The 15,548-nt window shown below is 43.7% G+C and overlaps 1 protein-coding gene across 1 annotated transcript in view; it reads right to left on the bottom strand.

Annotated features, from left to right (window-relative positions):
• Positions 1 to 15,548, bottom strand: part of LOC110531884 (uncharacterized protein KIAA0232) — a 33,398-nt gene that overhangs the window by 3,862 nt on the left and 13,988 nt on the right. Inside the window, 4 exon segments of the mRNA XM_090184072.1 lie at positions 76 to 3,454; positions 3,610 to 3,691; positions 3,785 to 3,854; positions 13,043 to 13,183. Coding sequence (XP_090040198.1) covers positions 76 to 3,454; positions 3,610 to 3,691; positions 3,785 to 3,854; positions 13,043 to 13,183 — 3,672 coding nt within the window.

A 15,548-nucleotide genomic window follows, 5' to 3' on the forward strand; every position in this document is an offset into this window, starting at 1 on the left:
GGGAAACTGTTTCATTGTAAAAATTTAAAGTCTCTTCTGATCCAACCCACGTAGACATTCTTATAAGATTCTTACCTCATGCAAATCTTCAATGAAGTCATAGGTTTTCCCATATGTGGGACACTGACCAGCCGCTGCACATTTGCAGGCTTCCTTCTCTCTGCAAGATTCTTCCTTCTGAATCTGATTGACTGGGACGTCCATCCGTCCACTTGCCATCAATGTTGCTGCTCCTGCTGCGGCTGCCATTTCGCAGTCTAAGCAAATCTCTTGCTCAGCGATTGGCAGAAGGGTGCTAGAGCCCTCCTGAGAATCCAGTGAGGTCTGGGCACTCTTCTCCATGCCAGACTTCTTCAATCTGGGCAGGAACTTACCAGATTCCAGTTCTGACTTCCCGTAGCAGGGGCCCTCGTTTTCTGCGTCCTCCTCTAGCGGTTTGAGGTCTGCCTGAGGGTCATCGAAGACATCTGGCAGGGCCAGGAATGGAACACTCTTCTCCTCTTCTTTCTCAGAATCAGCCTCCGACTCACTCCCTCCACCGGGCGACAGCTCTGAGGCGGATATGGGTCGGAAGTGAGTCCTGGGGGAGATGCGGATAGCTCTGTATTGGGTGGTCTGGTTGATGCCGTATAGCCGTGGGTGGAAAGCGTCGTTCTCAGAGTCCGAGCACAATATAGACTTGGGCTTGAACCCCGGGCTGAACGAAGCCATGTCCTCAGGCTCGAAGGAGCATTCTACATGGAGGACTTGAGAGAACTGATTGTTCAGATCGAAGGACGCAAACGGGTTGTCGAGTCCTGGCTCCTCTCCTTGGAAGCCTGCACAGGATCCGAGTAAATCTTCATGGAAGATTAAAGAAAATCCCTTATTCAAACCTTCCCCACTTCCTTTAGTAGCCTGGTCGCTCTGCCCGAAGGAGACCAGGGGCCTCCAGAAGGGCTTATGGCCAGGGGCAAAGCAGCTGCCCGTATTCATGAACACGTCTGTACCAGCAATGGTGACCACATCTGAGGCAGAGGCAGCAGCGGCACACTGTAGCAGGCTGCCTCTCGCGTCGCCAGGCGGCACCACAGCCCAGTCCTGATCACCACTGAATGTCTTCAGCTCTCCGTACACTCCTCCCAGGATGAACGATGTGTTGTCTTTCTCAGGGTTCACGTCCCAGGGCTTGGACGGCGTCATGTAATCCCCGGAAGCATTAATCTTCGAGAGTTTGTTTTTGGCCAGGAGGGCCTGCTCTTCATTCTTGCCTTCCCACAGGTGGTACTCAGAGTGCTGCACTGCCTTCTTCAGAGGCCCCTGGATGGGACCAACTTCCTTTACCTGCACGTCAAGACAACCGCAGTGGTAGCTGCTCGACTCTTTGGAGAACAAGCCCTCGCCTGGCTTCTCTCCTCCTAGTGATAGTTCAGGATCTTCATCTCCGATAGCTGTCCAAATATCCTTTATTATCCCTGAGCTGTAGTTGTCACACTGTTGGTTTGTGTCATGCGAAAACATGCCAGCATCATACTGTTCTAACGCTATCCCACAAATGGACTCCAATTTAGATTTCTTTGCAAAGGTCGGATTGGACACTGTGCCAACATTGGCCTCATCGCACTGACGACCGGTGTCTTCTTGTAAAAAGTCCAGGATTTCTTCCTCTAGGTATGTACCAGAGATGGGGAGGATTATACAATTCATCTCTTCATTGCCAATTAGAGCGGACTCCTCTGTATGAACATTTATTTGCTCATTGTCTGAACGCGTCTCTTCCGAATGTGACCATGGACTGCAGGTTCGGGTTGAAAGGTTTGAACAATGTTCAGTTTCATCGAAGGCACTATTTTTGGTCCAAATTAGCAAACGAGACTGCTTGTTACAATGTGGTTCTAGACAGCTACTTGAATCTGTGTTGTTTTCTTGACCAACGGTGAGTGAGTCGCAGGGAAAAGAAAGAGTGGGGCTATCGTACTGGAGCTCAAAAAGAGAGAAGCAGGAGTTGTTCAGACCAGACGCTTCGCTCGTGGCTTCTGGGAGATGAGGCTCCTCCAGGTTTCCAGTGCTGATGGTGAATGTAACACCATCCAAAGCGGGGGAGAGCTGAACAGGTGAGTCCCCTACAAAGCTTTCTCCATCCTTATCTTCAGAGCTAGAGGATGAATAACATCCCCAGATCTGAGCCATGTTTTCCAAATCCTGCATGAAGAACCCATCAGCTGCCAAAGTTTCCTGACAGTCCACCCTTATTGCACTTTCCCCTTGCAGCTCAAGGCCATCTAACACTAAACAACATTCTGTCTCAAAGTCTCTTTGTTCTTCGCTATTCTGTCGAATCATGCTCAAGATCCGACTCTCTTTTACTGAGTCTGAGGCACTAGGATCCAATATGGATTGATAAATATCGACTTCATAGAAGTGAGTGAATTCAGACAGATGGTCATCATCTAAATCTCTACTATCCTCAGGCGGAGGGAAGCTTGAGGTCCCATTGAGGTCGTTAGCCTCCTCATTTGAGTCGCCTGGCACCTCAACAAAGTGCCCATCCACAAAGGTTCCCGCTGCCAGATACGCCCTCTGGAAGCTTGCGTTGGCAATGTAGATGCCTTGCATTCTCTCAGACAGCCTTTCAAAGTTAGCGGACATAGTCGAGTCGTCTGGAGAGTCCACCTTACTCCGGTACTTTGTTTCCAGTTTGCTCTTTCTGCTACTGAAAGGTACAAAATACTCTGTGATGGGCTCTGTGTACCACAGGGGCTCTTCCATGTACTCCTTTTTGTTGCTGGCCTCAGCTCCGGACTCCTTTGCGTCCCCCCAACCTGGATATTTTCGAATCTCCTTCAGCGGCCTGTTCCCCTTTTTGTAGAGCTGAGTTTGCCTTGCAGAGCCTCCAGTGGTGCTGCTGCTGCTGCCGCCTCCAGCGTTCCTGCGCCCCTCTTTGTCAATGGCCTGCAGAGCCAGTTTCACTTGTCCTCTGTTGCGCCCCCGCTTACTCCTGCTGCCCGCCTCCTTGGACTTGTGCCTGATTCTGACTGCTTTCCTGCTGGAGATTTTGGAATCGCCTGGGTTCCCGCTGGAGCTCGAGCCAGCCTCGCTAGAGCCAGAGGACCAGGAGCGAGGCCGATACTTGCACTCTGACCTGTGCCTCGCCTGCCTCTTGCTGTGAACGGCAGCTCGGTCCTCCGCAGTTGCGCCACCATGGTATCGGTTCTCTTTCTCCTTCTTGCTGCGTCGCTGTTGGGCTCTCTCGCTGGTTGGGTTAGTGGTAGTGCTGCATGCCTCAGGGGTTCTCTCATTAGCAGCTTCACCATCGCTGTTGCAATCTTTTGGGGAGGAGGTGTCAGTGCTGGTCTGCGGGGCTGCAGAGGATGATGAGCCAGAGTAAGCGCTGGCTTTAGCTTTGTTCCACACCGTCATGATCTCTTGGAGACAAACAGATCCCTCTGACAAAGGAGGAAAGGCTTCATAATACCTGCAACAACGAGAGAAAATGTTGTCAATGAAGAAATAATAAAATGAATGAGCACATGTTTAATGGGCAGAAAACTAAATCAACTAGTTCTGCCAGCTACTCAGGACAGTATTGTGGTTATGGGTAAAAAAAAAAAAATAAAAAAAAAAACATACATTTCCACCTGGTCCTTTGAGGAAGAGGACTCAACTTGTTCAGGAGACTGAGATCCATAAGATTTGTTGAGCGGTTTTTCTTCTGTGAAGAATTATAAGCAATATGATAAGTGTCATCATTGAAGTGTTTTTATATTTACTAGGGCATACAAATGTATAAACCCAAGATACAAACCTTTCTGTTTGTTTTGGATGTCCTTGAGTTTGGAGCAAAGCTCCTCGACCAGGCTCTCAATTCCAGAGTTCTGTGGGGAAATAATTAGGGAGAATGTAACATCTAGCAAATAATCAATCCATTGAAGAGAATGGATCAGACCATTCATAAAGTGATGGGATGTATCCATCAATAACACTTAGGGGTTTGAACATATGCTTTTTTCAAAGGCAAACTTTGACCCCCATTGTAACACTGACTAGAGGGTATTAACATAGGGCTGACAGAAGTCTAACCAGCTGACTGTCGGCACGGGCATGCTCTACCATGACCGTGTTAAATCAGTGTTTCCATTAGCGGCTGACGGCTAATCACGGTTACACACACAGATTTTCAACCGGCTACATTTTTTCAGATTAACTAGACTACTTTTTTTGTATTTACAGTGCCTTGCGAAAGTATTCGGCCCCCTTGAACTTTGCGACCTTTTGCCACATTTCAGGCTTCAAACATAAAGATATAAAACTGTATTTTTTTGTGAAGAATAAACAACAAGTGGGACACAATCATGAAGTGGAAAGACATTTATTGGATATTTCAAACTTTTTTAACAAATCAAAAACTGAAAAATTGGGCGTGCAAAATTATTCAGCCCCTTTACTTTCAGTGCAGCAAACTCTCTCCAGAAGTTCAGTGAGGATCTCTGAATGATCAAATGTTGACCTAAATGACTAATGATGATAAATACAATCCACCTGTGTGTAATCAAGTCTCCGTATAAATGCACCTGCACTGTGATAGTCTCAGAGTTCCGTTAAAAGCACAGAGAGCATCATGAAGAACAAGGAACACACCAGGCAGGTCCGAGATACTGTTGTGAAGAAGTTTAAAGCCGGATTTGGATACAAAAAGATTTCCCAAGCTTTAAACATCCCAAGGAGCACTGTGCAAGCGATAATATTGAAATGGAAGGAGTATCAGACCACTGCAAATCTACCAAGACCTGGCCGTCCCTCTAAACTTTCAGCTCATACAAGGAGAAGACTGATCAGAGATGCAGCCAAGAGGCCCATGATCACTCTGGATGAACTGCAGAGATCTACAGCTGAGGTGGGAGACTCTGTCCATAGGACAACACTCAGTCGTATATTGCACAAATCTGGCCTTTATGGAAGAGTGGCAAGAAGAAAGCCATTTCTTAAAGATATCCATAAAAAGTGTCGTTTAAAGTTTGCCACAAGCCACCTGGGAGACACACCAAACATGTGGAAGAAGGTGCTCTGGTCAGATGAAACCAAAATTGAACTTTTTGGCAACAATGCAAAACGTTATGTTTGGCGTAAAAGCAACACAGCTGAACACACCATCCCCACTGTCAAACATGGTGGTGGCAGCATCATGGTTTGGGCCTGCTTTTGTTCAACAGGGACAGGGAAGATGGTTAAAATTGATGGGAAGATGGATGGAGCCAAATACAGGACCATTCTGGAAGAAAACCTGATGGAGTCTGCAAAAGACCTGAGACTGGGACGGAGATTTGTCTTCCAACAAGACAATGATCCAAAACATAAAGCAAAATCTACAATGGAATGGTTCAAAAATAAACATATCCAGGTGTTAGAATGGCCAAGTCAAAGTCCAGACCCGAATCTGTGGAAAGAACTGAAAACTGCTGTTCACAAATGCTCTCCATCCAACCTCACTGAGCTCGAGCTGTTTTGCAAGGAGGAATGGGAAAACATTTCAGTCTCTCGATGTGCAAAACCTATAGAGACAAGCGACTTACAGCTGTAATCGCAGCAAAATGTGGCGCTACAAAGTATTAACTTAAGGGGGCTGAATAATTTTGCACACCCAATTTTTCAGTTTTTGATTTGTTAAAAAAGTTTGAAATATCCAATAAATGTCGTTCCACTTCATGATTGTGTCCCACTTGTTGTTGATTCTTCACAAAAAAATACAGTTTTATGTCTTTATGTTTGAAGCCTGAAATGTGGCAAAAGGTCGCAAAGTTCAAGGGGGCCGAATACTTTCGCAAGGCACTGTATTTTTTTACCTTTATTTAACTAGGCAAGTCAGTTAAGAACAAATTCTTATTTTCAATGATGGCCTAGGAACAGTGGGTTAACTGCATAGGGGCAGAACGACAGATGTTGTACCTTGTCAGCTCGGGGGTTTGAACTTGCAACCGTTCGGTTACTAGTCCAATGCTCTAACCACTAGGCTACCCTGCGCCCCATTTAAAAGTTTCAATTCGATAGGTTTGTTGAGCCCTCTCCAACTAGAATGAACGATTTTCATATTCTAGAAATCTATTGATAGGATAGGTGCCTGTCAGTCACAAAGCGATCGATGACTGGGAAACGCAGCAGAGACAAAGCGAGAGGTTTCACTCTCGCCAAAATAAGCCCAATGTGTTTCTATGGGCTTATTTTGGATCTAAGCATGTCGCCTCCCGCTTTGGGACAACAACTCCCATTTTTAAAGCGGAGACATGAGCATCTCGTCATTTTGTACAGATATCTGGTTGCAGTCGAATTTCTTTACGCGGAGGAGGGAGAGAAAGCATGATGCTCGTGAATTGGCATGTCCCATGTAATGTAAGTGGTAACGAGGAGTCAAAATCCAAAAGCCTAATTATTGTTCTAACATTTTATTCATTTTCTTTCAAATAGCCAGCCACGCGGAGTCGTGGTGCCAAGTAGGCAATTTATTGTTTGTTGATTGACAACTGAACAGCAAGTGTTGACTAGTTTATAAAAAGGTGTCAAACTGACTGAATAAGGTCATTCTCCTATATCCCTATATTTTATAATCAGGGCCCTCACAGAAACCAGGCATTAAAACAGAATTCAACAATATTCAAAAGTGCATTAACTTTAATAGGGAATCAACTAAATGTATTAATTTGCACAAGTTTATCATACGACATGAACAAAATGCGTTAGTGATTCGTATTTCTTGCAACCTCTGTGTGCAGTACTCAAGTCTGCCACTTTGTGAAGCAGTTAGCAATGATGCTAATGAAAAGTCTTCTGGTAGATGGGAAGGCTTTCCCAAAAACCTTTTCAATTAAAGCTGCAATATGTAACTTTTTGGGTGATCTGACCAAATTCAGATGGAAATGTGAGTTACAGATCTGTCACTCATTGAAAGCAAGTCTATAAGAAGCGGTAGATCCGTTTTATTTCTATGCTTACCATTCTTAAATTTAGTTTTTGCATCTTATTTTCGGTTTTGTATACCAGCTTCAAAAAGCTTAAAATACAATATTTTTGGTTAAACAGCCTATTGCTAGGTGTGCGCTTGAATTAAAGGGTAACTACATTTTTTTTTTTTTTTTTAAGTCACAATTTTCCAGATTTTCCCCAGACCTCAAACATGGTCTACAGGGTGGGAAATTAAACACCTGAATATCATCTCTGACAGACACTGCGATGCAGTGCCCTCGACCACTGCGCCACCCGGGACGCACTGTTGATTCCTTGATGTTTAGTTGTACAACAGTTTCTGTTTACTATGGTTTCAAATTATTTAATTTAACACAGTTAAAAGACAGGTCACAAATTAAATTGAGCAATATGCACCATTACTTCTTACGAGTAACACGTGTGTTTTAGTTTAAAGTGTAATGTTCTCTTACTTAGAAAATAGTCCTGATCATATCGGCCTAGACAATATCCAAAACTAACAGAGTGAATTCATACATTTTCAGTCATTTAAAGTTGTATACAGTGGGGCAAAAAAGTATTTAGTCAGCCACCAACTGTGCAAGTACTCCCGCTTAAAAAGATGAGAGGCCTGTAATTTTCATCATAGGTAAACTTCAACTATGACAGACAAAATGAGGAAAATATATCCAGAAAATCACATTGTAGGATTTCTTATGAATTTATTTGCAAATTATGGTGGAAAATAAGTATTTGGTCAATAACAAAAGTTTCTCAATACTTTGTTCTATACCCTTTGTTGGCAATGACAGAGGTCAAACATTTTCTGTAAGTCTTCACAAGGTTTCCACACACTGTTGCTGGTATTTTGGCCCATTCCTCCATGCAGATCTCCTCTAGAGCAGTGATGTTTTGGGGCTGTTGCTGGGCAACACAGACTTTCAACTCCCTCCAAAGATTTTCTATGGGGTTGAGATCTGGAGACTGGCTAGGCCACTCCAGGACCTTCAAATGCTTCTTACGAAGCCACTCCTTCGTTGCCCGGGCGGTGTGTTTGGGATCATTGTCATGCTGAAAGACCCAGACATGTTTCATCTTCAATACCCTTGCTGATGGAAGGAGGTTTTCACACAAATTTCACGATACATGGCCCCATTCATTCTTTCCTTTACACGGATCAGTCATCCTGGTCCCTTTGCAGAAAAACAGCCCCAAAGCATGATGTTTCCACCCCCATGCTTCACAGTAGGTATGGTGTTCTTTGGATGCAACTCAGCTTTCTTTGTCCTCCAAACACGACGAGTTGAGTTTACCAAAAAGTTATATTTTGGTTTCATCTGACCATATGACATTCTCCCAATCTTCTTCTGGATCATCCAAATGCTCTCTAGCAAACTTCAGATGGGCCTGGACATGTACTGGCTTAAGCAGGGGGACACGTCTGGCACTGCAGGATTCGAGTCCCTGGCGGCGTAGTGTGTTACTGATGGTAGGCTTTGTTACTTTGGTCCCAGCTCTATGCAGGTCGTTCACTAGGTCCCCCCCCCCGTGTGGTTCTGGGAATTTTGCTCACCGTTCTTGTGATCATTTTGACTCCACGGGGTGAGATCTTGCGTGGAGCCCCAGATAGAGGGAGATTATCAGTGGTCTTGTGTCTTCCATTTCCTAATAATTGCTCCCACAGTTGATCTCTTCAAACCAAGCTGCTTACCTATTGCAGATTCAGTCTTCCCAGCCTGGTGCAGGTCTACAATTTTGTTTCTGGTGTCCTTTGACAGCTCTTTGGTCTTGGCCATAGTGGAGTTTGGAGTGTGACTGTTTGAGGTTGTGGACAGGTGTCTTTTATACTGATAACAAGTTCAAACAGGTGCCATTAATACAGGTAACGAGTGGAGGACAGAGGAGCCTCTTAAAGAAGAAGTTACAGGTCTGTGAGAGCCAGAAATCTTGCTTGTTTGTAGGTGACCAAATACTTATTTTCCACCATAATTTGCAAATAAATTCATAAAAAATCCTACAATGTGATTTTCTGGATTTTGTTTTCTAATTTTGTCTGTCATAGTTGAAGTGTACCTATGATGAAAATTACAGGCCTCTCATCTTTAAGTGGGAGAACTTGCACAATTGGTGGCTGACTAAATACTTTTTTGCCCCACTATACACACACACACACCCCTGTTCTGAAAGGCCCCAAGTCTGCAACACCACTAAGCAAGCAGCACCATGAAGACCAAGGAGCTCGCCAAACAAGTCACAAATTTGTGGAGAATTACAAAAAAATATCCAAACCTTTGAACATCCCATAGAGCACCATTTAAATCCATTATTTAAAAAATGGAAAGAATTTGGCACCACAACAAACCTGCCAAAAGAGGGCCACCTTCCAAAATTCACAGACCAGGCAAGGAGGGCATTAATCAGAGGCAACAAAGAGACCAAAGATAACCCTGAAGTAGCTGCAAAGCTCCACAGCGGAATTTGGAGTATCTGTCCATAGGACCACTTTAAGCTGTACATTCCACAGAGCTGGGCTTTATGGAAGAGTGGCCAATAAAAGCCATTGCTTAACGGGAAAAAATAAGCAAATACTTTGTGTTCGCCAAAAGGTGTGTGGGAGACTCCCCAAACATATGGAAGAAGGTACTCAGATGAGACTAAAATTGAGCTTTTTGGCCATCAAGGAAAACGCTAAGTCTGACGCAAACCCAACACCTCGCATCACCCCAAGAACATCATCCCCCACAGTGAAGCATGGTGGTGCAAGCATCATGCTGTGACAATGTTTTCATCAGCAGGGAGTGGGAAACTGGTCAGAATTGAAGGAATGATGGATGGCGCTAAATACAGGGAAATTCTTGAGGGAAACCTGTTTCAGTCTTCCAGAGATTTGAGACTGGGACGGAGGTTCACCTTACAGCAGGACAATGACCTTAAGCATACTGCTAAAGCAACACTCGAGTGGTTTAAGGAGAAACATTTAAATATCTTGGAATGGCCTAGTCAAAGCCCAGACCTCAATCCAATTGAGAATCTGTGGTATGACTTAAAGATTGCTGTACACCAGCAGAACCCATAGAACTTGAAGGAGCTGGAGCAGTTTTGCCTTGAAGAATTGGCAAAAATCCCAGTGGATAGTTGTGCCAAAGAGAGACATTCCCCAAGAAACTTGCAGCTGTAATTGCTGAAAAAGGGGTCAAAGTATTAGTTATGCACACAAGTTCAGTTGTCGTCTTATTTCTTGTTTGTTTCACAATTAAAACTATCTTGATCTTCAAAGTGGTAGGCATGTTGTGTAAATCAAATGATACAAACACCAACAATCCTTTTTAATTCCAGGATGTAAGAAAACAATAGGAAAAATATCAAGGGGGGTGAATACTTTCACAAGGCACTGTAGTTATATCTTTCTACACAATATAACACATTTTTCCAGTCAGAGGTAAACTCAACAAAGGATTCAATTATTTTGCTGCGTATTTCAGATGGAATCAAGGCATTTATAATGTATCAGAGGCCACCAAAATAGAGCTCCTGCAACAACAAAAAAATCCAACCCGGGGGTGCCGGTACCTGGCCGGCTACTTTTTCTACTTGGATGGCTACTCTATGTACTTGTGTAAAACACTGGTTAAATTTAGCTAAGAGGGAAAAATATTGTGAGAGAATGACTAAGCATAGCCCAAACAACCACCTGTCTTTCCATCAAAACACTTACAAAATATCAGGCATTAGACAAAGTTCTGACACCTACTTCTTCCTTGTACCTATTGATTTGCTGAACAAGTGATCTGTTTTGCTGTAAAAAAAATTTTTAAAAAAAAATAAATAAATATTGCAACGATCAGGTCTATAAAAAGAAAGCCATGTCAAAATGCCTCAACAGAACAGTAGACAATAGACACCATCATAAAAGCAACTGCATTCGGTGAGGAGTGCTATATATTGAGGGCCGGATTAGTCAAAAATGTTTTACATTTACACACTCCTCCTTCTCGCACTCTTTCTGACAGAAAGTGACATTCCTTACCATGACGCCCAGTAAAAAAAAAAGCTACGTTTCTCCCCTGGTCCTGTGTTTCCTCTTGCATCATTGTGTTAATGCCGGTCAGCTGACGGGCAACACGCACACACTCTGCTCTCTGTGCTGCAATCCTGTGCAGCATGTGCTGGTAAAATGTTTTTTAAAAGACTGCAGAGTCCAGTCCCAAGAGAGCAGCACACTCCTCCTCTACCTTGCAGACCCTTCCCCCTATACGCCCTCCAGCTCTATCTACTACGGGCTGCTTTTGATACTATACTACTGCCAACCAACCACTAAGGAAAATGTCAGACATTTTTGGGGGGATTTTGCTTGGGAAAAGGGCACAGACAGAATATATTGCAGGTTTATTAAACTGTGCACTCGCTTACATGCATTGACACCTCTGCAACGTCACACATAACATTATCTCAATACTGAGTGTAACAGTGTAAGTGCACATGGGAGTCTTTCACTGGTTCACAGTTCTTCACTTTGCTGACCTCAATCCAACATTGCCAGTAAACACTCATTACATCACACTGGCTGTGAAAATCCTGGAGAGCAATCACAAAATAAGGCTGGTCAGTCTTATTCTAAAATGGATTTTAAAAAATATCTTCAATCTACACATAATACCACAATGTTGTTTCCATTGATCATCCTTGAGATGTTTCTGGACTCCAATCAAGTTGTACTTGTGTTAAATTCAATTGATTTGACATGATTTGGAATGGCACACACCTGTCTATATAAGGTCCCACAGTTGACAGTGCATGTCAGAGCAAAAACCAAGCCATGAGGTGGAAGGAATTGTCTGTAGAGCTCCGAGACAGGATTGTCGAGGCACAGATCTGGGGAAGGGTACCAAAACATTTCTGCAGTATTGAAGGTCCCCAAGAACACAGTGGCCTACATCATTCTTAAATGGAAGAAGTTTGGAACCGATAGTCACTCTGAAGGAGCTCCAGAGTTCCTCTATGGAGATGGGGAACCTTCCAGAAGGACAACCATCGCTGCAGCACTCCACCAATCAGGCCTTTATCGTAGAGTGGCCAGAAGGAAGCTACTCCTCAGTAAAAAAAGACAACAGTCTGCTGTGAGTTTGCCAAAAGGCACCTAAAAAGACTCAGACCATGAAACAAGATTCTCTGGTCTGATGAAACCAAGATTAAACTCTTTGGCCTGAATGCCAAGCATAACGTCTAGAAGAAACCTGGCACCATCCCTACAGTGAAGCATGGTGGCAGCATCACGCTGTGGGGATGTTTTTCAGCGGCAGGGACTGGGAGACTAGTCAGGAGAGGGAAAGATGAACAGAGCAACGTACAGAGATCCTTGATGAAAAGCTGGTCCAGAGCACTCAGGACCTCAGACTGGGGTGTAGGTTCACCTTCCAAAAGAACAACCATAAGCACACAGCCAAGACAAAGCAGGTGTCGCTTCGGGACAAGTCTCTGAATGTCCTTGAGTGGCCCAGCCAGAGCCCGGACTTATAAAACAATTTCTAGAGTGTTGGAAGGTTCCAAGGGTACAGTGGTCTCAAGCATTTGGAAATTGAAACTACCCAGAGCTGGCCATCCAACCAAACTGAGCGAACAGCCGAGAAGGATCTTGGTCAGGGAAGTGACCAAGAACCCAATGATCACTCTGACAGAACTACAGAGTTTGTTGGCTGAGATGGTAGAACCTGCCAGAAGGACAGTTTATAGCACTTCACCAATCTGGGCTTTATGGGAGAGTGGCCAGATGGAAGCCACTCCTGAGAAAAAGGCACGACATAACAAAAAGTGGAATAAGTCAAGGGGTATGAATACTTTCTGAAGGCACTGTACATGCTTCTGCTATTCTTCAATGGTTCAACATATTCAGCTTTGTAGCTTACAAGCTGGTGTGTGCCAAAATAACCACAGAACTGCTGTACTAATTATCATTATATGCAACTGCTCCTGAATATTCAAGCTTCAAAGAGTCAAAGTGAAATATATCATTTCAATTTCTCAGGAGTGCATGAGCAATGCTGTGAGTAGACTACGCATACAAAAACATGGGGTGAAGAGATGTGGCGACACTGGAGTGAACGGCACTTACTTCATCAGATGCTGAACGCAGACATTGCACAGCGGCTTGCTTCTTTATCTCCTCCAGACTTAGGTCCGTCCCTCCTCCTTTCTTCTTACTCTTGCCCCATTTCTTCCCAGTTCCCTTCTCCCAGCCCAAGATGTCATTTTCCTGCACACACAATTCCTCCACATCAGTCATTTAATGGGACAGCTCGTCTAAATAGGAAAAGGAAATGCAAGTTTTAGAACATTGTAAATGTAAGAAATACAAGACGGCTTTAAATCAATAGGTTCACTTACAATCACCTGACTCATAATGAATACGAAACAGAACCCTCTCCTTCATTGGCTATGTGTATGTTTAGTTTAGTAGAATCCCCATTAGCTACTGCACATGCAGCAGCCACTCTTCCTGGGCTCCACATAAAATTTAAAATACATGACAAAGTACAGAACATACTGCATTAAATAAAAAAATAGTTATATATTGGAAAGACACCCAGAGACAACAAAAATACTATTTACACACTTCATATATACATATTCATATATACAGTATATATGAATATGGCCCATCTACTGTTGCTAGCCCCAATTCGGACTTGCTCTGATATCTGCTTCACTGATTGCTGCTCTCGTAAAAGCCTGGGTTTTCTGCACGTTAACACTAGAAGCTTATTACCTATGAAATGGATCAATTGAAAGTGTGGGTTTACAGCTCCAATCCAGATGTGTTTGTCATTACTGAGACGTGGTTAAGGAAGAGTGTTTTGAATACTAATGTTAACCTTTCTGGTTATACCTTTGTTTTTGGCAAGACAGCTCTTCCAAAGGTGGGGGAGTGGCAATCTTTACCAAGGATCACCTTCAGTGCTCAGTTGTTTCCACCTAGTCTGTCCCCAAACAATTTGATTTGCTGGTTTTAAGCATAAAAATACAAAAACTTTCCAATAGCTCTTTGTTGTCTGTTGCTGGGTGCTATAGTCTTCCATCAGCACCGGCCTGTACCCTACCTGCCCTAAGCTCTCTCCTGGCCCCATACACTAAGTCTGAATTTGTCCTGCTAGGTGACCTAAACTGGGACATGCTTAAACCACCTGACCAAGTCCTAAAGCAATGGGACTCCCTAAATCTTTCTCAGATTGTTACCATTTCCAAAAGATATAACTCCAAACACCCAGAAAAGGCTACTCACCTCAGTGTTATCCTCACAAATAATCCTGATCGGTTTTAGTCTGGTGTTTTCTGTAATGATCTTAGTAATCACTGTTTTACAGCCTGTAACGGCTGCTCAGTGAAACGACTTGTCCTGATTTGTCATAGATGCTTGCTAAAAAAACGTTAATAAACAAGCCTTGTAAATTGGTATAGAATCAGCTTGATGCCCTCTGTCGAAGACGCTTGGACCTTCTTTTTTTGATATTTTCAGTGGTAACAAACACGCACCCATAAAGAAAATGAGAATTAAAAACAGGTGATCTTGCAGAGTTACTCCACCTCAAGATCTGCATTTGGCGAAAGGCTTGGCACACACATACTCAGGCTGACTGGCTCTCATTCAGGCAAATGAAAAATAAGTGCACTCAGGTTATCCAGAAGGCCAAAGTTGGTTACTTTAAGGAGCAGTTCTCTCTCTGTGGGTCGAACCCCAAGATATTCTGGAAAACGGTTAAAGACCTGGAGAATAAACCCTCTTCCTCACAGCTGCCCATGTTCCTTAATGTTGATGATGTGGTTGTTACTGACAAGAAGAACATGGCTGAGCTCTTTAATCACCACTTCATTATGTCAGGATTCCTATTTGACTCAGCCATGCCTCCTTGCCCGTCCAACATTTCCTCATCTCCAACCCATTCCATTGTGACTATCCCCTCTTTTTCCCCTGCCGTGCTACAAAGTTTCTCCCTGCAGGCGGTCACTGAGTCCGAGGTACTAAAAGAGCTCCTGAAAATTGACCCCCAAAAAACATCTGGGTCAGATGGTTTAGACCCTTCCTTCTTTAAGGTTGCTGCCCCTATCATTGCCAAGCCTTTCAGACCTTTTTAACTGGTCTCTCCTTTCTGGGAAGGCAGCCACAGTGCATTCTTTATTTAAAAAGGGGGAGATCAAGCTGATCCGAACTGTTATAGGCATATTTCTATTTTGCCCTGTTTATCAAAAGTGTTGGAAAAACTTGTCAATAAATCAGCTTACTGGCTTTCTTGATGTCTATAGTATTCTCTCTGGTATGCAATTTGGTTTTCCACTCAGGTTATGGATGTGTCACTGCAATCTTAAAAGGTCCTCAATGATGTCACCATTGTCCTTGATTCTAAGCAATGTTGTGATGCTATTTTTATTGACTTGGCCAAAGCTTTTGATACGGTAGGCCATTCCATTCTTGTGAGCTGGCTAAGGAGGGGTCTTTGGTCTGGTGTGCTAACTACCTCTCTCAAAGAGTGCAGTGTATAAAGTCAGAACATCTGCTGTCTCTGCCACTGCCTGTCACAAAGGGAGTACACCAAGGCTCGATCCTAGGCCCCACACTGTTCTCA

The sequence above is a fragment of the Oncorhynchus mykiss genome, chromosome 9 (genome assembly GCF_057628025.1).
Source record: "Oncorhynchus mykiss isolate SJ-2025 chromosome 9, ASM5762802v1, whole genome shotgun sequence".
Lineage (NCBI taxonomy): Eukaryota > Metazoa > Chordata > Actinopteri > Salmoniformes > Salmonidae > Oncorhynchus > Oncorhynchus mykiss.